Raw genomic sequence first — 26229 nt, forward strand, 5'->3', positions numbered from 1 at the left:
TGTTTCTCTGCACCATACTGCACCTGATTGTACCTGTTAACCTTTCTGGGAGTGCCAAGCACTACTTACTGTGCCCCTGTCTGTACTACACGTGTGTGTTGTCAGCGAAGGGTGAAAAGCATCACATTAGGCACATAGCCGTATCTGATTAGAACAGATAAAAGTACTGTACTCGCAGGTAGTCAGTTAAAGCTTGGTTACAAACATATGTGCATGTGTTGCTATGTGAGGAGGTCCGTATGTTGAACCGTATCTAAGCGGGAAGACTTGACATTGATTATCCAGCATTTTAACATTAATTGGCCGGACAATTATCACCACTCATATCAAAGATCTTTTAACAGATGAGTAATGATCATTTTTTATTATCGAGTAAAGGCACTATATGTAAGAATTTTAGTTTAAAGGAGCAATTTGTGAGATATGGCCAGGATTTTAGTTCAAAATATCAAAAAATGATCTCACATTATCAACAGAGTGAGAAACAACAGTTTATGTACCGTGTTGCAGAGATATCTACTGAAGTTAGCATGCTAACATAGTCATGTCCCACAATACCGCTTTGTACCTCAAGAGGCGATAGTCTGATAGCCACAGTAGTTTCAGTTCGGAAATGTGTGTGAGCAGCGAGTTCGCTACATCACAAAAGCTTTTTTAAGCTTTTTAAGTCAAATAAATGAACACAACAAACTCACAAAATGTCGTAAAAGTAAACATTCGTGCACCTTTTTTCTGTATTAAACAGAAATACAACTGTTCTCCTTTTGAATTCAAGTTTCTTTCTATTATTGAACTAAGAAATTTCCTTGTTAAGTTATCGTGAAAGAGACTTTGTTTCAACTCGACAGGAACAACGCCAATTCATGCATATTGCACCTTTATTCTCTTCTATTTTCAATTTTGTCAATGGATGGATTATTTATTCCATAAAATGTCAGAAATGAGTAAAAGAAATTGTGATCACAGTTTTCCAGAGCCAAAGTTTATGTTTGTTTTGTCTAACCAACAGTCAGAAAGCCAATGATATTTATATCAAACAGGTAAAAAACAGCCTATTTTTTTCATTTAATAAACTGGAAACATTATTTTTCTTAATTTCTTAATTGTTGATCTATTAATCTGTGAATTAATTGCGGATTATATTTGATCTCACTGCTAACGACACATTTCTGATAATATTTCTTTGACCACTTTTTCTCTATTAACATTGCATTGATCATTAAACTTTTATAAAATCCTGAATTTGAATTGATAAAAGATATACAGCAGTCTATTACAGATGAATGTGTCTTTGGTCAGTATATAAGCAAACGTCTTAAAGTTATCCCTTAACTCATCCACACAGACACAAGTCATTATTTATGCTGAAAACAGAATCTGCTGCTATTAAATCAATTATTCTCCCTCCGCATTCCTACGTAAACTTCCTCCTCAGAACTACAACCTGTGAAATAATCCTCTGTTGTCATATCCACCTGCCCCAGCGAGAGGCCGGCTCTCACTGGCTCAGACGACGGCCAATGAGCTGCCGGCTCAGCTTTCCGGGGGATGGCCATTCAAATGGTGTGGCTGAGTGTTCATGAGGGCCAGCTTTGCTTGGAGACCCTTGTCACACACACACAGCCAGCCACAGTCACAACAGTCGGGACTTCAAAGGCAGCCAGCGGGGGCCAGAGGCTGCTGGTGAGAAGTGTGAGTGACAGGAAGACAGACGCAGGGACAATGAGAGGGGCCGAGAGTGTGACACAGGGGCAGTAGATGGAGACAAAGTTTGGAGGCAGAATAAAGAGACAGTGACAAACAGCACAGAGATACAGTTTATACAATCTGTAGAGGAGGAGAAGAGGCAGACAGGAGCAGACACTTTATTTTTTTTTTTTCTTCCTCCTCGGAGCATGGTGGCAGAGTGCACATGGATTTAGTCGACCTCTACCTCCCAGAGTGCTTCACCTACCACTCTGACACAGAGTAAGTACTCTCACTCCACAGAGCATCGAAGCGTACGCTACCAAAATGTGTTACACAGGCGTGATAGCAAGCTGAGATTGTGTGTGAAAGTTACAGTGATACCGACTGACTGACCGCCTCCTTATCTGATTTGTATTTGGATGTTACGTGCGTGTCTGCAGTGCTCACATCAGCTATTTTTTATAAGGTCTTTAGGTACCGACAAGTTGATTTGAATCAGTTTCATTCATGACACATCTGTGAGCACTGAATCAAAATGATTAAGAGAGTGAGAGTGGGAAAGGAAATCAAGAAAATCAAGAAGAAGTTCAGCATGTCGAGCATGATCACTGTTCTCTTTAACTTTGCTTTTATAATATCTGCTCATACCACTTAAACACTGAAAATTATCTCTCTTTTTTTTGCCATTTATCTCCATTTAAATTAAACCAGGTCAGCATTTTCCATTGCTGACCAATTTTAGGACAGCATTCTGATAAACCCCGCCAAAGATTTCATGAGCGATTCATCAGATTGTTGTTTTCCTCGATTAGTCAAAGGTCTATAAAATGTCAGAAAATGGTCATTAATGCTCATCACACTTCCCTAAAGCCCCAACGTGACGTCGTACATGTATTGTGGTGACTAACCAGCAGTCCAACAGTCAGTTTGTATTTTCAGTTTTGATATAAGACGGAGAAATGCAGACAATCCTCGCAATACACTGAAGTAGAGACTCCTCTGCATTTGTTTCTTAGATTTTGTTCTCAAATTATGGGTCAATGATCAAAATAGATGCTTTTTTCCTCTAGTCTACTCATCAATTCATTGAGTAGTCGTTCCAGCTCTACTGATGTGTGATAGAAAGTTGTCCATTAAAAGTTCCAAGGTGTGAGGTTTCGTTTGCAGTGCTTACAGTTGCCATTGTCCGGCCTGTTTGTTTGTTGATAGTGAGGGTGAGTGGGTACGACCAGTTTGCGGGTCATCCGAGGCTGGTGAAGACCCGGCAGGAACAAGGAAGCAATTGAAATCGTGCAACAAGATGTGCGAAGCAGCTGTTTGATTACCCAGAGACGGCTCTGTGATTGCCTTCCTTTTCTGTAATCATAAAAAAATCGTGTTCATTATCATCGCCGCTGCGCTTTTTTTTATCAGCTTTGGCATAATCGGCCCCCGCTCTGAGAACGCAATCTCATCGAGCAGTGCAAGGTTTGAAATTAGCTTCCTCCAGCAGAGGAGAGGATCAAGAGAATCCAGAAACAAGACAGACGGACGAGGACTTCAAAAAGACAGTTGAAGGCAGAAGACATGTGGACGTACAGGTTGGCTGATTGCCGGTGACAGAAGCGGGCAGATAAAGAATGGGAGAAAAGGCGGTGATGGCCGCAGATGATCCCCTGCGTGGCACGCTATCCTGCGGGTCCAAGCTCCAGCCACATCTCCCAGCTAACAGCTTCGTCCAAAGCCTGACTAAGGCTCTTACGGCTGGCTGGGGGTGCCACTGATCCCTGCTCATCTCCTACTGGCTCATTAGTAAAAAAACACTACTGAGACCCCACTGACCTAAATAACTGCTCCTCGGGGTTGGGGTTAAAGCTGAAAAGTTAGTCAACGGTACCTCAAAAGCCTTATTTTTGGTGATATTGTGGGAATTTATGTCCCTTTATCTCTGCCTCTTATTTTCTGTATTTCCTTCCCTCCATGTTTCCCTCCCTCCCTCTTCTTCTCCCTTCATCCGTTGGGTCATTGTCTGCATTATGACTCTGCTCTTTTGAAAGTGAGTGTTGCCGTCTCTCTTTCCTCTCAACACCCCCCAGGTTAATGAGCCACAGGACTGCCCCCTTTCTTTTCTGTCCCTGCCCGGCCTTTTCACACTCCCTCTATCTGTCTGCCACTCTTGTAATTTCCTCCCGCCTCTCTTCTTCTTCTTCTTCTCCTCCTCCTCTCTTTTTTGTCTCCCTGTCGTTTCACGCTGCATTTTGGCCTTTTGTTGCCAAGGTGCAATTAGACTTGTTTTTGGACACAAAGGGGGGTTAGGTACGATAACTTTGAATGCCCACTGACGCACACACACACACACTGATTTATCCGTGCTGCACGCCGCTGTAGAAGCCGCACCAACCGTCTTTTGATGGGCTTTTATGTGCAGTTGTAGATTAGTAATCTGTCAGAGTGAATGTTACATCACATCTGATCACCCCACTCTAATGTCATTTCATTATGAAAGCAAAATGCCTCCCTCCTCCTCCTCCTCCTCCCCCTCCTCGTCTTCCTCCCTGTGATGCATTATAATTGGAGAGCGCAGAGAATATCTCACTCCTTACCTGTCAGAGCCTTGACACAGCAATATGGACGCCTGTGATGGATAGCCAATAAGTAAACCAGTGAGTCACTTTAAAAGGGAGCTGAAGTCTCTTCACTTTACTGTTTTTATAGTCTTTAAAGTGGATTGGAGAGGTGAGGGATGGCGCGGGGGGAGAGCGGGAGTTAAAACAGCATCTTGTTTATTGGCCGGTGAGGTAAAATTTGGGGGCTACAGACTTAGACTAGAAATATTTAGAGTTGATATGATACCTAAATTTGAGTTCTTATAACAAAATAATATGCCATAACTTCTTCTCAAAACCCTTTTTCATTTAACAAAAACTTTTCAAATTGATAAATTAACTAAATGAGTTGTAATCTGAAAGGAATTACAGAGAATTAGCGCAGTTCCCCCAAAATACGGGTCTTTTTTAGCACCCTGAGGCTAACTGTTTTAATTTTATGGCCGTCAACGTTACATTTTTGATTCACTCAGACCTCTTTCTTACTTCCACTCATTAAAAGCAAGTCTATTCAGTGGAAAAGCTCAGATAAAACCCGTTGTATGCTACCCGCACAGCAGACAAAGACAGTTAGCCACTAGCTAGTTGACGTAGCACAGTACGCAGCAGCTAAAGAGCTGAATATATATCTCAGGAGTTCACAGGGACCAAAACAGAGCTCAAAGCAGAGTTAATATTTGACTTACATTCGTCAGAAGAGCAGAAATAGACTTACAAATGACGTTGGTTCTGTGCTTGCTGGTTGTGTAAATAGGCAAATGTTTGCTAGCAGCGATGGGGAGTCGTGGGCTTCACGTAGGCTAATGAAGCCAGTAGTTTAACTGCATTTTACAGTAGCTCGCTGGCAGTTTTACTACATTCGTATATTTGCATTGTGAATGAGTAGTTAAATGACTTTTTTGCCATATTTTGTGTACTTAGACAAATCATTTGGGGCCAAAAAAGGAAACAATGGACTTTATTTTTTTTTTTTAACATTTCTTCTCTACTGAAATTCAAAGTGGACATTTCTCACATATTCCCATGAATAGTGGGGTTAGGCCTGTTTTAATGTTTGCAATAAACTTAACTGAGGAGCATTATATTATGTTTAAATTGTATACCACATTTTTCAAGTAGTTTAAACTAGTTACTTTGACTCAGTAGCTTTAGTTAAACAAACTACATTTCTTCCTCTGCCGTGGGTAACTTTGTTTCAAGTGTCAAAGTAGCTTCCACAACACTGCATATTAGCCAAAACACCTCTTTATGGTAAAAATATGGCACAATTGTTGCACTGCCCATACGGTAAGTGACAAAAAACGTAAGTTTATAAAGGTTTAATGCATAGATTTCAGCAGTTGAACAAGAACTTTGGATGATTTGGATCAAAAAACTGTCTGATACCGTCAAATCAAGCACAAAGATCAATGCCAACTTTTGGTATTTGAGCTTTTGACTGCATTTACTGTGGACATTTTTCTATCTGCATTGAAGTCTGACACCCAGCAGATGCTGCGATAACGTTGCTTCAGTTGGTACTTGGTTTTTTCTCATAGAGATGTCCACTGTTGGCTCTTTTGCTGTCATCCTGTCTCTTACTGTCCGTCCGTGTGTCCGTCTTAGTGGGTTTGTAGAGAGGTCAGTAGCGCGTGCCCATGGTTTACTCTGGGGGTGGTTAAAAGCAGCCAGTCTTTTTGCCTACCAAATGACTTGTGGCCGAGAAAACACTGATTTACATGACAGGAAACACACTGGCTTTGATCCATCTCGCCGTGCCAAGACGAGAGTGGGGAGAGACGCGCGACTGTGTAGGACAATGTGTGTGTGTTTCATGACAGAGAGTGAGACAGCAGAGGGCTTTTTAAAGTGTGCCTGGCGACAAACAGTTGCATGCACAAGTACGTGTCGGGGTGTTTATGAAGACACTTGCTTTAAAATGTGTCTGTAAGTGTGTGTGCAGCGAGCTCGAGCATGTTTTCCCGAACACATGAATCCAAAGTGTGTGTAGAGAAGTGGGAGCCTGTCTATGATTTTTTTATTTTTACATCCACACATGGACGCCTGACGCCACGACGTGAGTGTGAGTGTGTTTTCCGGATGTGTGCGAGCGCGGATCACATGCCTGTGAGCCTACTGTACACCTCAGCTGGTTTCAGGAGGCTTTTTTTCTCCTCTGCGTGGTGACAGAGAGTCTGTTGTGGTCACGTTGTAATCCAATAATAAAGTAATGATACACACTTTAACATGCAGGCCTCGAAGAAGATTTTATTTCAAGCAGTGTCATGGAGTTATTCTTAGGAAGAACTTCTAAAAATATGTGAGCAATGCCAGGACACATGGCATGTAAAGTGTCACGCAATTAAAAAATACTTAGACGTAACTATCATCAGAAAGAGCAAAGTATGTCGCTCAGGAAACGGTTAAAAAATGAGCAAGCAGTGACATTTTATCTATTTCTTATTGAGTAGATTTTTTTAATCTCTCCACATTTTCCAGCTGTTAACTGTTGTAACGACATGTTCGCTGTTGTCGGCCGCAGAGTGTTTGACAGGTCGGGTGTGATGAGTAACTGAGACACACAAAGAGACAATGGAGACAATAGAGAGAGGTTTTTAAGAGGCAGGGGAAAAAATACAAGCGCCAAGGATTGGATTAAACATAATGGCGATGGTGATGATGATGCGGATGATTGCTCGGTTTGGCTATTTCCCTAGGTTTGCTTAAGCCATCTCCCTCTTTGAAAACAAAGCAGTGTAATGGACAGCAGCTTTGCATATGTGGGAAATCACAAACGGCTGGTTTAGATAGGGCTGCGATGGATGGACGCATGAATGAAGATGGGTGGAGATGGAGATGTGTGAGGCACTGGGAGACTGATGAGAAGAAAGAATGATCTTTAAGTTTGTGGATCTGTATGCTGTTTAGGGATAATGACTGACTCTTAATTTTTGGTTGACCTGTCCCTTTAAAGGTAATGACTTTCCAAGTTTCTTATTGCATGATGGCTATCGTGTAAATGATGCCTGACTTAATAAAACTAATCAAAGCCCACAGACTTTAGGGTCAATTACCAGTCATTAATATTAATAACAACACCAAGGTGACTCCTAATATAAAGCTGACCTGAAAGTCAAACCTCTCGCCGTCATGAATATGTATTACAATAAGGTGCATGCACAATCGAATTTAAGACATTTTCACCTCATTTCCCCTCTCTGCTCTCTTTTCTCCAGACATCTTGACAGGATGTCAGTGAGGGGCTTGGACCCCACCTGTCCCTCCACTATAAAGCGTGAGCCCTCCAGCCCGAGCCCCAGCTCTCAGGGCGACGTCAGCCCGGCGCAGCCCAGCCCTGGAAGCTCTTCCTCGGACACGAACTCCAGCTACGGGCCCCCCGTCAAAGGCCTCAATCACAGCAATGGGCTGGACTCGCCAGGCCTCTACGGTCACACAGCGGGGTTGGCCAACAATGTCGTAACAAACAGGTTGGTGTACGTGTTATACGGTGTTGTAAAATACGACTACTGTTACTATCTGAGTGCATTCTCTAATTCTCCCTTTCATTTTTCTTCCTCCCTTCTTCTTCCAGGAGGTTTGGTGAGGAAGAGAGCCCAGTTAAGTGTGAATTCATGCTGGGCACGGTGGCCAAGCGGCTGTGTCTGGTGTGCGGTGACGTGGCCTCGGGCTACCACTATGGCGTGGCGTCCTGTGAGGCCTGCAAGGCCTTCTTCAAGAGGACCATCCAGGGTAAGATGGAGTAAAACACACACACACACACACAAAACACACATTTGCGCACAGGAACACACTCAGTTTTATACTTAGTAACAGAGTTTATTGTGCGTGGCTGATAATGTCTTCCTGCATCATATAAACCTGTTTTACGAGCAACACAGCGCAGATGCAGTCGTACCCTGAGCGTTTGTTTTGGTATAAACGAGCCCCGATCAGTTAGCTCGCAGCTTCCACCTCAAACCGCACCAGGGTTTTAAATGAAGACCTGTTTGCAAACAGCTGATATGTGGTTAAACTTACAGCGCATGGTGTGTATAGTCAACAAGTTTGAGTTTAGGCTTTAGAGCTTCAGATAACATATGGTGCTGAATGTGTCTGCATTCGCTCCAGCCCTGAAATCCGTCGGTGGCGAGAGCCAGCCGCGTGCAGTGTGGGTGTTTTTAAAACGATCGACTTGTGCTCTTGTCGGTTCGTTGCCCAGGTCGGCGAGCTGGCAGACTGTGTCGGCGTTTAGGCCTCTAGAAGTTGGCCACTGTAGAAGAGTTCAAAGGGCAAACGGGATGAGAGGCTGTCAGATCAAACAGGGAGATCTGATGTCTGGCTCATCAGATGCTTCCTGTTTCTGATCGAGGGTGGCAGCTGAGAGCGCCTGCAACTGGCCGAACGCCATCGGGCTTAATGTGCACATTTGGCTGCAGTGGCTGTTACTCCCAATTAGGTGTTGGCGGCTTGTTGTTTTTTAGTATGTGGTTGCACTGATTGTGAACGATACAGCCAAAATTAATGAGAAGGTTTATTTCTTAAGAATTTAAAGGTTCAGTCCACTGATTTTACACATGAAGTTCAGTTTACTTTAATGTCTTCGGTAGCGACAAAGGGAGCTACGTTAAGTCTATGAAATAAGTCGTTAAGAGTGAGTATTTACCAGGCAGGCACGGCCCAATGAAAGACTCTTTCCCGGTTGCATTATGGGAAGTTTTGGGTGCTTGACTGGGCTTGATATCTTGGCCTCAACTGCCTCGATTTTGAGTACTCCTTTAAAATCTCCTGCTGCGACATGTTTTAGTAAAATCTAGCTGTTGACATTTGAATGTAAACGAGAAATTTTGACAGAACGCAACGAAGAGATGATGACCCATAATGTTGATTTATTGCTCCATTGTCTCCTTTGCAAAAAAAAAAACGTGATCCTTATCTTCTCTCTTCCCCTCCAGGTAACATTGAATACAGCTGCCCGGCGTCCAATGAATGTGAAATCACCAAGAGGAGGAGGAAATCCTGCCAGGCCTGTCGATTTGTGAAATGTCTGGCTGTGGGCATGTTGAGAGAAGGTCAGCTATACACCGAAAATCAATTTAAGACCCGAGTCAAATCATTGTTTGAGTTGCTTTTTCCGGCATTGATCGGTCGGTGGACTTGGCAGAAGTTCAAGCCTCACGCCTTAGACAGTTGAGACGACGAAAAAGCACCCGCAGAGTGACGGCTTACACAAAGTCTGACTGCAGTTTCTTTGTTGTGCATTCCTGGTAACAATACCCTGATTACCAGCTGAGTGTCTCACCTGATAAACTGGTGATGGCATGTACTGTGGTTCTGTAGACTCCAGTGAAACCTAAAACGTTTGACAGTTAAACTTCAGTCCCGTAGTGCCAGCTGTGATGTGTGTGTGTGTGTGTGTGTATGGGTAGTAAACACAGGGCTGAACAATGCAAGCTGAATGTTTGAGGAGGAGGAGGAGGAGGAGGACGAGGAGGAGAGGGCTACTAACTGTTAAATTATGTCAGTCTTTGGTTCACCAGTGCTCCTCTGAAATAGCCTCTGGAAATCTGCCAGCGTGTGTGTGTAGGAGTGTGTAACACTACAGGAGCTAGTGAGATAATGGAGCGAGTTGTTGCCAGAGGCTCTTTAAAATTAAAATAGGTTACTGACTTTTTTTTTTCTTAAGTTTGAGATACATTTTTACAAATGGACAAGTAATCTACCCGACACAGCCTATTGCTCTGTGACGGGACTACATTTTCTAAATTTGAATAATTATAAAACACCCCAAATAATTTTGGCGACCACCTCCAACATTTCCAACGTTGCATGCTCACTGTGTATGCTCAAAGCTACGGACGAAGAGTCGTGACATGTATACATACCACACAGAGAGTCTCTGACAGCGGTCAGGTGCTCCTTTGGTCCGACTGTGTGCCTGTCTGGTGACATATTGTTGTCCAGATTTAGAAGTGACTCAAAAAGGAAAACATTAGCGACCTCCTACTGTACCGGCCACTTGCCGCATGCTGCGGAGGGCCGAGAGATGATAATAAAAGAGTGGAGAGCAGATAAAACATGTGCTTGTGTTGTATCTGAGGGATAGTAAACGTAAAGATGAAAAGCATTTAAATGTTCTCAGGTCACCGTTTTATTCATTAAATAGCTAGTGAAGAGGAAAGAGGAGAAGAAGGCTAGCAGCTTGTTAGCTAACGGGACAGTAAGGTTAGTTGACACACTTTATTTAAAAAAGGTATTTCTACCCTTGAATCCTGTCTCATAACTCTACACTATGCTTCTTTATACTTCGATGGGGGATGTTAAACAACAAGCTATAATACCTTCCTCCATTTTGGATTCTTCAGCTCTCGTGCCCTCATAGGTTAGCGCTGTCAAGGCGGCTAGCTAATGTTCAACTGCTTGAGTTTGCACGTCAAAGTTAACCTAAAAAATTTGAGAAATTGGTCTGTTGTATTGTGCAATGTGGACCAACTTAAAGCATGTTACATAGTTTCTAATTCTGGGTGCACGCCTTTGCTTTTACCAGCAAATAAAGCGATAATGTGACAACCCGTGAGACTTGTTTACAACCTGCGAGATCATTTGACCGCTCTTTTCAGACTTTACTGTAGCTATGTCGCCATGTTCCCCCCTGTCCTCAGCAATTACTTTCCTCAGTATGTTATCATAACCAATAGAAATGGTGGCCCAAACTATGAAAATAAGATCCCAGTTGTAATAAACTGGAATGATCCTTTAATACCCCCTACTCATCTCCAGTATCTGTTTATTGCTGCTGTGTGGGTTCCTAAATGTGTGCGTGAGTTATGGATACACAGAATTATAGCGTCTTTACACATGTATCGGTTTGTGTGTATGAGTTTGTTTAAACACACTTTTATGCACACACCTATGTGTGTTTTTGTGAGCGACTGTGCGCCTGCCCTTTTTCTAAATTAGCTGCTTTTAACAGGGTAGGGGCATCAGCAGCATCCCAGGCCGCCTCTCAACCCCACCTCCTCTCGCCACCCCCTTTGCTCTCCCTCCCCCCTCGTAAATACCTCCAGATGCCTTGTGGGATTCCTGGACCTCCGTGAAATGCGAACTGCCCCTCGTAACTCCCGTCGTAAGCGCCCTCGTAACGCGCCTCACCGTGTCTCGTAATGCCCCTCTTCCCCGGGGAGGCCGCAGTAAAGGCAGAGACAGAGGAGCTGTGAGGTTTAATGGGGAGAGTCAGAGCCGTATTAAATACACAGCTAAAAGACATATAGACCGCGGGCAGGATTTGATTAAGCCCCGTTTAGTGCTCAGTTCTACTGTTGCTGTCGCTTCTGAGGGCAGTAAAAACATGCATGTTAGCAAAACGTGTGCAATATTTTAAAAAAACAACATATCACACGGATGTAATGGTGTGATCCTGTGTTTTAATGGTTTATGTCCCCGAAGAAATACGATCAGTGGTGCAGCAGTACCTCTATAATACCTCGCCATTAAACACTAACTGCAACTATATCAACACGCAGTATTGTGAACGAAAGAAGACAAAACTAAAATATTGTTTAGGCAACCAAAAAATACTTCAAACGTTTTATTGTCTGTATAGCTCTTATTATTTTAAAATAGTTTTAAAGGAGACCAATTATCCTTATTTTTTGCCCCTTTCCTTTTTCCTTAGGAGAAGATGCTCCTAAACGCCTCGTCAGTAGTCCCGCCCTTTAATTCTGTGACTTTGTGACATCACACTACGTCACCATGTCACAAATTTTCATAATTTAAGCCTAGTTTGGCAAGTTAGGATTAATTTATCACAGCTGATCTGTTGTTATTACCGGTGCTGGGTCAGGCGTGTGTGTGCTGACCAATCAGATGACAGTGGGTATTCAGGAGGCGGGCCTTAAAGGGACAGAAGCTAAAACAGAGCGTTTCAGACAGAGGGGAAATACAGAGCTGCAACACTGATCAGTATGAAAAAACGGATGCGTTTTTTTGAGCATTAAAGCATGTAAACCTATTCTAGTAGTCACCGAAAATAAAATCATGAACCTGAAAATGAGCATAATATGTCTCCTTTAAAGATCAGAACATGTTCCATGTCTGCATGTATTTCCACCAGACAGCTAAAGTCAGCTAAATCTTGCCTAAAAAACAGGATGAGGTTGACTAAATATGATAAAACAGCAAGGACATTTGACACAGGACTAAACAAAGCTGGCAAAATAAACACTGTATCATTCCAACGTCCTGTTGGATGTAGTTATTTGGTCTCAGGTGTGTCAAACACGCTGTGTTAATCTGTATTCTGAGAAAACAACAGAACAGAACGGACTGACTATGTTTGCTTTTTGCTGCCAACTTTCCAAATCCTTTTCTCCCGTTAATGACACGCAGTGTGCAGGGAAGGAAATGCCACAGTGGCGTTGGGTTCAGCCGTGTGTACATTTGTCACAATATCTGAGAAGTGTGGGATTGTTTATACTGAACACATGCAGGTGGTGGCAGCAGCAGCAGCAGCAGCAGCAGTAGTGATGGAGGCAGTCACTAGGACACGTTAACGTGGATCAGTCCGGATCAGCGGCTGGATGTCAATGTTCCTGATCCTGCTGCGCCGTGTGCGTTTTGGGAACCTGTAAAGCCTCTCATGTGAAGATCCAGACACCCTCAAAAGAAGGCGGAGTGATGAAACGGCAAAAAATAGATCAATGTCTGAGTAGTCTGTGTTTATCGAACTCTGATGGGCTGTGCAGACGAACAGGGAGGTGTGTGTGTGTGTGTCTGTTATCCACCAAAGCTATTCTCAGCCTTTTGGTTGTCAGCACATTCCACTTTGAAGAGTTACACTTAGCTCAGATGTGTGTGTTGGAATAACTGTCAGATCTGAGCACGAACAAACACACACACACACAAATATACCCGCATGAAATGCGCGCTCTCTACAAATCGAACAACCAAAGTCCTGTGATTTAATCCAGTGTTTGCCGACAGTTTGTTAAATCTGATGACAACATACACGACTGTAAGCGCCTGCCGAGCGCCCAGGATAATCCACAATTACTATTTGCCCCTTATGACACCACAAGAAGGTCAGGGGGGCGGGTTGGGTTTACCTGGCCAATCTCTTTTTTAATGCCCAGCTCATCTTCTTGACTACAAGCTTTTCACTTCATCCGCTTAACCCCAAAACTGCCAACTCACGTCTTACCCTGCCCACCATCGTTGGACCAAATGTCATGTAGAGCTCGACGGGAGCTGAGAAAAATAATTTTGAAGACTCTGGACTGGGGCTGATGTTTGATTAAATTTATTTTGACAGAACATCCAAACATAAGGTCAAGTTACGAGCGCTTTTATTTTGGAGCTTTCAACAGTCGTAAACATATTTATTTATTGAGAATTGTGATGACAAGACATTTGGGTTGGTAACATATTTTGCGGAGCGTTTCATGACTAAATATAGGCCAAATAAAACTTTTAAAACACTGAGTCGTCAGTGAACATCTCTGCCAGAATGATGTTGATAGATTTTCATCAGCAATGTTGGGCATTTACCAACGAAGACAGCAACTCCCATGATCCCGTGCTTCATATGACTTGTGTTGTTTCGATTGAAAGAGCTTTAGCGGCAGAAATTACATACTGTGCATTTAAGGGTTTACATGGTTATAAGGCACAAATTGTTTCTGTTTCAAAAGATTTTGAGAGGTTTACACCATCCGGATCAGGCCAGTCTCCTCTATTTCTAATCAGACTATTATTCTGACTGTTAGTGGATTTTTAGGGTCAATGTAAACGCCTCCAGTGTCTTCAGATTCTGAAACAATCAGTCCACTTCAAACCCGTCCGAAGAGCTTAGAGAAAAACTCAAATACACAAATACTTTGGGGTTGATGTGCGACCCCATCACTTAGAGTAAGGAGCCTCATATTCAGCACTGTACAATGACCTTCAAGGATGTTTAATTCTCAACCTTTAAATGCTGACATGCACTATGATACAACACCTGAGCATGATATTTCATAATAGTCTTATGGAAAGGCCTGTTGGCTTACAATGAAGGTCACAGGCCACACTCTCACACCATTGCTTTGCTATGTGTGCTTCCACCATATCTTTATTTTATCCCTGTTCATGGCACATTAATTAATACAGCAGAAATTCTGTAAAATTGTTGTAATGGTAATAGCTTCACTATAAAATGACTCAAAATAGCTTTACAAACCAATGACGCCAATAACTAAGAACCTTTCCATGAACTGACACAACCCTACAGCACATATTTTACGACCGTTTAAGAGGACATTGTGTTATTTAATGTGGATGTCGATGTATAAATATATGCATAAGTAAGAATAAGTACAGGAGGCGGCAGGCTCATGGGGATGGAGTATCAGCGTGAGGTGTCAAGTGGGCAAATAATACCCTCAGAGTGTCTCTTTCAGACACGAGTGCCGTTATAGATCCACCCAGGGCCACTGTGGCCGTTTACACTGCGTAGATCAGGTAACCCAACACCACTACTAAAGGCTTCCTGAGTCACGTTCACACACACACACATTTTCTTTACAGACGCACTTGGTGACTGTTACTCTCAGTATGTGTGTTTGTCCTCTATGAACATGAATCCAATCAGCTTTTTCCTTATCTAACTGTTCCCTGCACACACATATACACACACTCTTAAATCCCCATCGGCATGGTGACAAGGTTACCACAATGCCTCGTTAAGATGAGCAGTTGTCATCGGCTGCTCTAAAATTGTTGGGTGTAGTGTTTCAGGATGCACGCTGCAGTGCCGGCATTAGACGTGTCCTGTTCGGTCTCCTTGGGGTCGTTAAGACATGTGAGCAGATGATTGGGCAACATCCTGATGGCTGACCGTGGTCAACATGAAGCCTTTTTAATAACTGATTACCTGTTTGAATTTGTCTAAATTCTGATGAAAAAAACGTCGTCACACTGACTGAAGGTCAAACCGAGCCTGAGGTTTTATGTTTGGAGACATTGCTCCTTTCATCAATGCTCACGAATGATAATAAATTATAGTCCTTCCATTATAAATACTCCTCCGCTCACTCTATCTGATTACTTTTAGATTGTTCCTAAAGCCCAAGTTTACCAATATTTTACTCAGTGTAATCTCTCAATCTGGATTCCATCATTCATTCAAGCAAGAATGTTGTTTTTAGTAGTATTTTTGAAAAACGGACACCCAGACATGTTTATTTAAGGGGTGACTGATTTTGTCAATTGCATCATTAATGTCCTGTTTGTGTCCTTTTTGTGCGTAGGTGTGCGTCTGGACCGGGTTCGAGGTGGTAGACAGAAGTACAAGAGGAGAATAGACGCTGAGAACAGCCCGTATCTGCACCCACAGAATGCCTTGCCTCAGAAAAAAACATGTAAGTGTACAAACAAAAGCTTACATTAACTATGTGTGTGTCATAAACATGGCTGTGGTACATTATTGTTAAGTGAGTGAGACTAAGCTAACAGTTTGTTACAATGTGTTATGAGCTGATGTGATAAAACATGATGCAATACAGTCTGATACGATACGATACGATATGATACGATACGATACGATACAATACGATATGATATGCTACACTACAATGCTGTATGGTACCATACGATACGATACAATACAATACAATACAACATGATACGATACGATACAACACGATACAACATGATACGATACGATACAATACAATGCTGTATGAACCATACGATATGATACCATACAGTAAAATGCTGTACGTCTTGAGCTTGTATGACTCATACCACTGTGCAACCTTAAACTTTTTATTTCTGACCTATTTAGAGTTATAGTTGTGTGTTATGGTGTTTGTATGTATGTCCGTTTTCACTATATCAACTGGTTATATGATATTTTATCTCACTGAGATTACCTGATGAAATAAAGGTTGTTATAATAATATAAGTCTAATTTCACTCTCCCAGACACTGTTGGTGGTTCGGTAGAAAACAAGGTGGTGTCTCTGCTGCTGGTGGCCGAGCCAGAGGGCATCTTCGCCATGCCGGACCCGACCGTACCCGAGAGTGACATCAAGGCTCTGACCACGCTGTGCGACCTGGCTGACAGGGAGCTGGTGGTCAACATCGGCTGGGCCAAACACATCCCAGGTAGGATTCAGACTCAAACCCCCAGCCTCACTCACTCAGTCGCTCACTCAGTCACTCACTCAGTCACTCACTCAGTCAGTCAGCTGTTTTCCAGAACACATTAGCTCACATTAACTCTGTAATCAGATCAGAGGAGGAGATTGTTGTGACTTGTGGTTGCCAAGACACTCACTGGATGCCCGGGGGACTGAGGGCAAGTTGGCACGACTGTGTGTTATCTGTCAGTCATCCTCTATCCATGTGTGTGTGTGTGTGTGTGTGTGTGTGTGTGTGCATGTGTAGCATGCCCTTGCCGACCAATGTGTCTTCCTAATATATCAACCCGATGACCAGTGGCCACCTGGAGGTTTTAACTCATTTCCTGGGCTGCGGACGCCTCTGAATTACGGAAATCCTCCAGACACTTGGAACACTCTCAGCTTCTCCTCTGACACGGGAACAGCAGAAAGGATGTCCAGAGTGTTTTTTTTTTCCTTTGGATGAGAGAGTGGAAAGGAGAGAGGAAGTGCATTCTGACAGATTAGTGGGATTAAAACGCTGGTATGCAGCGATGCTGGCGGTTGTAATAGGAAGCAGAGGTTTGCAGGTCTGCTTTTGATACTGGGCTTTGGAGACCGTTACAACTCTTACAGCTGACAAACAGAAGCACTTTTCACAGGTGTGTTTTGGGCCGCACCTGGTTGTGAGCTGCGCTGAGTTAACAGACTAATTTCTCCCAAAATTATTTTTTGTTTGCGAGTAGAAAAAATCAAATATATGTTAAATGAAGAGAATACCAGTATTGTTTCTCATTCATTCAATCAATTATTGAAGCGTTGTGCAAGTTGATGTCTTTAGATCGCTTGTTTCATTGGAGCAGCAGTCCAAAACACAGAGTTGTTCAGTTTGCAATGACGTAAAACAGAAAAAAGCAGCGCATTTTCATTTTTTTAAAAGCGTGATCTGGCAAAAATCACTCAAATGATTAATCTGTTGTAAACATCGCTGCCTGTTAAATTTCTGTTAACAGCAGCACAACAATTATGGTAACTAATTCATCATTCCAGCTTCTCAAATGTGGAGATTCGCTGCTTTTCTCAGATTTACATCATTGCAAATTGCACACGTTTCAGTTTTGGACGAAACAATTGGTCGCAATCGACAATAATGGCCGAGGTGCACCAGCAGGTCAGTCGTTACAAACTCATGCTTTGCCCCTTAATTGGCCAAATCCTCAGAAATGTACTTTAAAGTCTGGTGTAGACCCCAAATTTGGGGAAATGGGTTTAAAACGATGCAAAGGATCATTTAAGATTTTAGATTTGTTCTATCCTAAATTAGCAGGGAAATAATAGGGAACACTGAATGTTAAATTAGTCGCAACTATGCCTAATACCCTTATATATATACAGTCGATGATCTGTGGAGGTGTTATCATCTCTCTCCTTTTCTTCCGTCTAGTTTTCTTATCGTCTTTCTTCCTCTAACTGAAGCCCCGACTGCTTTATCAGCTGTGGTTATCCAAACCCAAAACATCACCAGGGAAACACCTGGGCTTTTTGTTGATGTCTTGTCTCTGAAATGCTTACAAAACAAACAAAGCAGGTGTGTGTGCGTGTGTGTGTGTGTGTGTGTGTGTGTGTGTGCATGCTTGTATTTTTTACTGTATTCGCCCTGGCATTTCTTCCTACACGGTGGACATGAAACAGCCATTTGAGTGTGTGTTGTGTTGGTGTTTGGTGTCGCTCATCAGCATTTCCATTGTTCTGGTAAAAAAAAAAAAAAGGAAGAAGAGCCTCACCACCACCTCCTCCTTCCCCCTCCTCCCCCTCTCCTCACCCCTCGGGCCGTTGCTGTCTGCCTCTTTTCTCCCGTCGTCGGCTCTTTACTGTCAGCGCACGAGACAGACGGAGTCCGACTGATGGGTGTATTTGTAGCCCCTCGCCAGTGGAGGCTTTGGCTGGGAGAGCGGAGCAGCGGTGAGAGGCGGCCGAAACACACAGCAGATACCCACCTGAGGGGGGAGAGAGAGAGACAGGCAGCCACATATTCATCCAACTGTCAGGCAGATTTTACTCATAGTTTTGAAATGTCACCATAAAATGAAATGAAATGAAACAATAGATACTTTAAGAGGAACAATTCAGATCCATTTTGGGTTTTTTTAAAGACCAGATCAGTACAGGCAGGTTGTTACTGTTTAAATAATTCATTTTAAAGTTATAATATGTAGGAATTCTGCATCGAAACATCAAAAAAATGATTATATCTTTGATATATCTTATATCCCGATCTGAGCAGAGTCCGATGTGACTCCGGGTGTTTATTCCTCCAGAAGGTCTGGCTCTGCACCTGTGACTCTCTCCTCCAGAGCCAGCTGGTTCTGAGCAGCTGCAGTAGCTATGTGTAGGCCCTGTTATGCCTTTTTCCCAGTATTAATGCTAAGCTAAGCTAACTGGCTGCTGGTGATAGATTAATTTCAGCAGACAGATATGAGCGGTATAAATCTTCTGAGCTAACTCTCGACAAGAAATCAAATAAGCATATTTTCCTCGACACATCAGATAACTCCTTCAGCAGACAATGAATTGAACAGATTTGTAGCAATCAACTTTCAACATTTTGTGTTCAGATAATGTCTGATGAGCATAAAATGAAAAATAACAATTATGGAAATTTTTGGTTGGCATTTCCTTAAAAAAAGGGGACAACAACAGAGAGAGAAGACAGAAGGAAGCAGAAAAATAACATGGCAGATGAAGAGAAAAAGGAAACAACGAGAGTGACTTGAGCTGAGATGACAGAGATCATGAGAGAGAAGACAAAATGAAAGAAATGGACAATAGCATCATGCAGTGAACAGGTTGGGGGGGGGCGAAGAAAGAAAGGTAGCTAAAAGAGGCGTACTAAAAGAGAATGGATATTAAAAAAAAAAAAAAGGCTGCCTCCTCCTAGTAGCGTAATGACCATGTCACATCAGCTCTGGATGAGTGGCAGGACACACGGCCCCATCCCTGGGAGAACCGGGGTCTTGGGCAAAGTGGCCCGGGCCATCTGAGTTCTTTGCCCAGGGGGAGGTGAGTGTGATGGGGCTACTGTCCTGGCTGCTCCCCCTCCTCTCTGTCGGCTCTTATCAGGCAGATTGACAGTGACGTGGTCTGAAGTCTGAGGGCCAGACTGGCAGATGAGCTGGCTAAAGACCAACTGCCCGCTTTGCTTTTGGCCTTTTTGAGTCCGTGCTGCAATTTGGCTGTCAAATGTGTGTGTGTGTGTGTTTGAGAGCGACTGTGGTGTGACTGGCTGTGTGTTGTTGTTGATATGATACAACTAACACTGACAAGACTATTTTCCTCTCTTTATTGCCCTCAGTGCCCTTTGCTTCGGAATAGAAAAAGTCATTTGTCCCTTGAAAACGTTGCCCTCTCTCTTTATTGAAGCTTTAACTTGTATTTGTCCTCAAAATCTATCAATGTATTGCACGGGATTTCATCACACACACTCGCACAGGTCTCTGTCCCTGATCGATGATCCAGTGCCGGAATACTGATCCCTATCGACCAATGAAATCGTGCACAGACAGCGTTTCCAATCAATCAGGGAGCGATAGTGGGGAACGGGGCGCCACTGACGTCCCCGTGGTGATTGTAAAGAGCCATGGATCCTGATAACAATCACTGATGGTGTCAAAAATACAAACGCCTCCCCTTCGTCCCCTCGCTCTGTAAAATCGTCTATTTAATTACAGTAAACGTGTGTGTGAGTGTGTGTATGCGGGTTTATGTGGGGGACGTGAGCGGGTTTAATCATGCTCCTGTGGGGTGTAATTGTCAATCAAAGTGGGTGTGTCCAACCGAGCGTAATTAAATTCACCACCTATTCACTCCCTCTGTCCTTTGTTATGCCCTTTGCAATGAGGGAATCGCTCTGCCGCAAGACAATTCTGTATTCTGTGATACAATTATACCATATACAAATTACTATCATCATGTAGAGCGTCAATGAACATGTAGACCATTTATTTTAACTGTCAAATTTTCAGACAGTTAGCTTAGCTTAGCATAAAGATTGGAGCAGGAGAGACAGCTAGCTCCAAAGGTCACAAACAAAAGCAAGGCGAGCTGCTTTCCCTTGCTGCCAGTCTTTATGCTAAGCTAAGCTAATCACTAGCGGTAGCTTCAGATTAAATAGACAGATATAAGTGTGGTGTCAATCTTCTAACTGTCAACAAGTAGTGAGTGAGCGTATTTTCCAAGCTGTCTTTTGAAAGCTCCCTCCAATGCCACAGAGGACAATATACAATTGTTTTTACAGGCCAAGCAGGACAAACCATAACAAGCAAACTGATCTCCCGTGTAAAATGTCCCTTTAAGATCTGTCTTTTCTGCACCCCAAGTTAACAAGTCCATTTTTATCCTCTCATCTTTCCAGGCTTCCCCTCCCTGTCGCTGGCTGACCAGATGAGTCTACTGCAGAGCGGCTGGATGGAGATCTTGATCCTTCGGGTGGTGTTCCGCTCGCTGGCCTTGGAGGACAAGCTGGTGTATGCTGAGGACTACGTCATGGACGAGGAGCAGTCGAAGCTGGCCGGGCTGCTTGACCTCAACAACGCCATCCTGCAGCTGGTGAAGAAGTACAAGACCATGGGCCTGGAGAAGGAGGAGTTTGTGGTCCTCAAGGCTATTGCGCTCGCTAACTCAGGTATGGAGATTCGGAGATGGTTCTGTATCTGTGCAGTTTTTAGGTATGCTTGTGGCGTGGCTCTATTGAAGACAATGTTGGTTGGTTGATTCACCGATTCATTTATATTTACCTCCACTTAATTCAATCTTTCCTTGCAGACTCCATGCAAATTGAGGACTCAGAGGCGGTTCAGAGACTCCAGGACGTCCTTCACGGTGCCCTACAGGACTACGAGGTCACCCACCACCCTGAGGACCCGCGGAGAGCCGGCAAACTGATCATGACCCTCCCTCTCCTCCGTCAGACGGCCGCTCGTGCCGTCCAGCACTTCTGCAGCATCAAACAGGACGGCCGCGTGCCCATGCACAAACTGTTCCTCGAACTGCTCGAGGCCAAAGCCTGACCCGAACACAGACAAGCCATTAGCTTCGTCCTTACCCTCCAGCACAGGGGTTAGATCGACAGGAAGTGAAGGATAACGGGTAACGGTGTGGTTTGACACTATGTATTTGTCCATTTCAGCTTTGACAGTAAAGTTTTGAACCTGCAATCGACAGGAAGTTTGTTCTGTAGGCGAACAGCTGGAACTTTTAGAGCGAGACCCTTCTTCCTACTCCCAGTGAAAGATTGAATGCAGCAGTTTAATTTGAGGACATTGTCATCTTTGCCGTCTGACACTAATTTAAGTGCGTTGACCTGCTTCGGAAAGGCTGAAGACGGACGGACAGACAGCGTAAAAGCAGGAGAAATCGCCTTCTAGAGATATATTTACAGTTACATGCCAAAAGTAGAGCTTCTTCTGTTAAAAAAACACCTGATACTTGAAGATCCTCGTGGATTATTTCACCCATCTTGAAGCCTGTTAATCTGCATTCTAGTGCGTTTAGAGAGCCTTTAAATGATTTGATTTTCTTTGTCCTTTTTTGTATAAAAAAATAAATAAATAAGGTAAATGTCTCCTAAGAGGTAAGTCTTGCCAAAGAGTAAAGACTCGTACTATTGAATAATACCAGCATATGTCCACGGTAATATAATGTGGCCTGTAGGACATTCTCATAAACCTGCATCCCTGCTGTGTCGTGTATCGCAAAAGTATCTACTCACTGCATTCATATATAGTCGATTAAAGGGAAGCAGTTAAGTGGTCAGAAACTCATAAAACTAAAAAAAACGGCCTCCTGATTTTATTAGAACATTTCAGGGAAAGAGTACTTAATGTCATGGTACGACAGCAAAGTGATATTTATTTAAAAGTGTCTCTGTTCGTTTGCTGTTTTTTATTTACTAATGTGGCATTAACGGAGAGTAGATTCAAGCAATTACAGTGGATAATGATTTTTTAAAAAGATTTTTAAATGATATCAATGTAAGATAATTTTTTACTAGCTTCTCTGCTGCAGCACTGATGTAAACCATATCATGAAATTCAAGTGATTATAAATGGAGTACGTACCGTACTTGATGATCATAATGTCGTAGAGATGTTGTAGACCCATAGATATAACTTTAACTATGTAAAATGGCTGCCATACTGTATAATCTGGATTAGGGAGGCATCTGATGTCCTCTCTATGGTAGAAGTCTATGTGTAGGATGAAATTTGTGCACTACTTTTCCTTTTTAGCCATAAAGTTTTGGGAGACTGGTGATGGCGCTCTGTTAATCTGTTAGTGTGTTTTGTGTGAAGAGTAGTTATATCTGAAATCCGTCTTTTTTCCGCACACGGTAAATGAAGGGAATCTAAGTACAGCGAAGGAAAAACGCCCAAGTCTTGCTCCTTATTTTACTCAAGGTACTGTGACACTATAACGTGCATATTTTTGTGACGAGGTGACGGCAGCGATGTGCCGAGTATAAATGTATGTACTGTAGGTTTTGCTGTATATACGTCATGTCTTATGCCAACAGAGATGTTTAAAGATGCAAATAAGCTTTGTTTGGACGAGCTGTGCCGTGCTATTTCATTCTCAGGTGGATTCTTGGGCAATAAAGATCATCCCCTTAATGCAAAAGCTCAGATCGTCCGAGTGTCGTCTTTTTCAATATATAGAGAGAAACAAATTCATTAGCGGAGCTGGTGAGTGGGTGAAGTCTATTCTGAACATCCTGACAATGGACTGCCATTTCCAAGTGAGGCCCATTATGGCACATTTAGGCCATCAGAGCCCAGTTGGATGGAGATTTATAATTAACAGCTGTAATGTAATGAAGTCTAGCAGTGGCTCTGGGGAGTGCTGGTCATCAGATGCCTGTTGAGGCCGATGGAAGCAGTCGACTCATCGCTTCATCATACAGCCATTCTGAGACGGACTAACTGCATCTCAAGATATATTTTGGCAATGCTTTTGCTTTAAACACTCATATTTAGCATTTATTGGCAGAATATAACACATTATAATGTAGTTAAAAGCAGATGTAAGGGTATTTTTGCTTCCATACATTATGTGGGGTTTTGAGTGCTCATTTCAGTATATATGTAAAAAATTTAACTTACAAAGCATCTTATAACAGTGTTACCTTTTTTATTGTATGAGAACAAATCACTGCAGTGTGTGAGAGCAGATTTATTAACTGTTTATATACAACAGGTGGGTCTAAAACAGTCAAATAAGTAGATGAAAAAGTTCATTCTTGACCTTGGAAACAAAACTTTCTTAAAGGGAAACTAAAGTGTGTTTACAGGTCTTGGGGAGTACGACTGCATACGCGAAGCAAGTACTAAAAAGCCTTTTGTGGCTCCAGAGGAAGCTGCGTGTAATTGATAAAATACCTGCAGTGATGTCACTCAGTGGCTAAGTTGCATCGTGGGTAATGTAGGCGGCAGGTTTTGAAAAGGAAGAAGAATGCGAGGGATGAAAATGGTGATATCTGGTTGTGCTGTATCGATTTTGAGCATTTGTTTTTAAACTGTTTGGTCCTGGTGCCTACATTACCCACAATGCAACCTGGTCCCTAAGAGATATCACTTGAACGCAATTTATCAGATTGTATGCAGCTTCATCTGCAGCCACGAAGGTTTTAAACTACTCTTAATCACATCTGCAGCCGTACACCCCAACACCTGTAAACACACTTTACAGACCACACAAGGCTTGCATGCCATGTTGTGGTCTTCATAGAAAACATAGTTCGAATTCTGGTCAGTTGTCACAGAGCAGTCCTTTTCACTCCTGTTCCTTTTGGCCTCTACCCTGCATGTTTGAGATGTTACACTGCTCCAACACACCTGATTCATATGACTGGCTCGTTATCAGGCCTCAGCAGAGCTCGATAACGAGCTGATCATTTAAATCAGGTGAAACAGGGGAACATGCAGGGAAGAGGCCTTCAGGAACAGGACTGAAAAACACTGTCACAGAGTGTGAAGAATAACACATAAATATACAGATGAATAAATAAATTGTTATAAATATATATTAGATACTTATATAATACATTCATATTCACATAATATATTAATTCACATTATATCATCAATCATTTCATGATTAATTTCACCAGTTATGCTCATACACAGGATGCTTCACATGAGCAGATATTGTTGCTGACGAATACATAAAAAACAATATTAAATGTCCTCATATGTGTTTACAAATACATTATAGAAGGTAGATGAACGATTTATTAGAGGTCTAGTGTGTAGGATTTATGGGATCTATTGCCAGAAGTGGAACATAGCATTCATTATTATGTTTTCGTTAGTGTACAAGCACCTTGAAATAAGAATTGTTGTGTTTTCCATTACCTTAGAATGAGACTTTTATATCTACAGAGTCCGCTGCCATGTTTCTATGGTGGCCCAGAACGGACCCACTAAAGATGTTTTAGCATCTACTTTAGGGGAGGGTGTGGTGAGGTGTATTCAGTTGGTGCCACTAAATCCTACACCCTGGCACTTCAACGCAAGACTGTGTAACATTTCAATGAAGGAATATCAAGTTATTCCTCTTACAAATGGAATAAATAAAATTAAAAGCAGTGAATCTAATCCTTGCTCACTTCACTCACTCACTTTGGTCCTCCAGCCTTACTTAATCCTTACTTGTGGCCACAATGTGAAATTTACATAGCGTCCCCTTCAAATAAATGCTAAATAGGGGCTTTAAATAAAGTGTAGCCAATATGTCTTACAGCCGTGTTTTACACTACTCATTTTGAAAATGTAATTGGAAATTACTACGTTGTTGAGCGACGCTCCGCCTTTGTCAGACTGGTGATAGAACAAGCCGATATTTTGTATGATTACATGGTTTTTGATTGAGTTTGCAGTCGATAGAGGAAATATTAACTGGAGAGATGGGCGGCTTTCAGCGGTGATCAGTCACGATTGGTTTTTGTAACGTGAAGCATGTGATCTGGTTTAGATGTACAGGGAGAATAGAGGACACCAGATGGATGAATAAAGACAAATTACATTTCCAAAGGAACCCATTTGTCCTTTATCCCTCCTTATCTGTCAGCAGAAGCTAAATAATCTCCTTATTTACCTGTGGTTAAAACGCAGAGAGCGCACTGAGGGATTTGAAACAAGCTGGAGATGTTTCACCACATCAGCCGTCAGTAAGTGAGTTAGTGATCTTGAGTGATATATCCCTGTATGTCCCTCTCCTTAAATGAGTTAGTATGTGTCTCGCGGCCGTGTCGCCCAGACACCTTGGTGATGGATGAGGCCCTGAGGAGATGGGCTGTAAAAAAGGCTGATTCTGGCACTCAAGGGTGAGATCACTTCCTCAATAAAAAAGCATTGTCCCGAATCATCACGGCAAGGTATGAATGCTGATTAGGGTATTAGAAGGAGGAGAGCTCGTCTGTAAAAATAAATCAAATGAGCTGTTAGTTAATGTGGGGGCCCCTCTTATACGGAGTGCTGATGTCTGGGACCAGCGGCTACAGAGTCAAAGAAAGTGTTAAATAATCACCTTGTTTTGGGAAAAGTCATTATGTAGCAATGTTGCTTTCAAACATCCTTGTCGTCTTGCAAGAACTGTGTCTTAACCAGCTGGGTTTCACCTCAAAAAACGGTCCTGAAATGGCCACGCTGAGCTTGAATTTATGCGGTGATGTTGTTTCTTAAAAACAAAATGATGCAATGGCCATAATTATCATGATTTCTGAACCCGTGTATGGTTTTCTTATGGTTTATGGCATTTTCCTGCCATCCAAAAGAGATTAAAAC

General features: G+C 42.6%; 1 protein-coding gene across 1 annotated transcript; it reads left to right on the plus strand.

The window, feature by feature from the left end:
* Nucleotides 1–1650: 1650 nt before the first annotated feature.
* Nucleotides 1651–22277, plus strand: LOC141018038 (estrogen-related receptor gamma-like). Its single transcript, XM_073492896.1, has 8 exons — nt 1651–1968; nt 7490–7741; nt 7846–8003; nt 9206–9322; nt 15536–15646; nt 16212–16394; nt 20802–21071; nt 21212–22277. Exons 1-8 carry the CDS (start codon nt 1913–1915, stop codon nt 21454–21456), a joined length of 1392 nt encoding a protein of 463 aa, XP_073348997.1. The 5' UTR covers nt 1651–1912; the 3' UTR covers nt 21457–22277.
* Nucleotides 22278–26229: the final 3952 nt, after the last annotated feature.

Source organism: Pagrus major, chromosome 22 (genome assembly GCF_040436345.1).
Source record: "Pagrus major chromosome 22, Pma_NU_1.0".
Classification (NCBI taxonomy): Eukaryota; Metazoa; Chordata; class Actinopteri; order Spariformes; family Sparidae; genus Pagrus; species Pagrus major.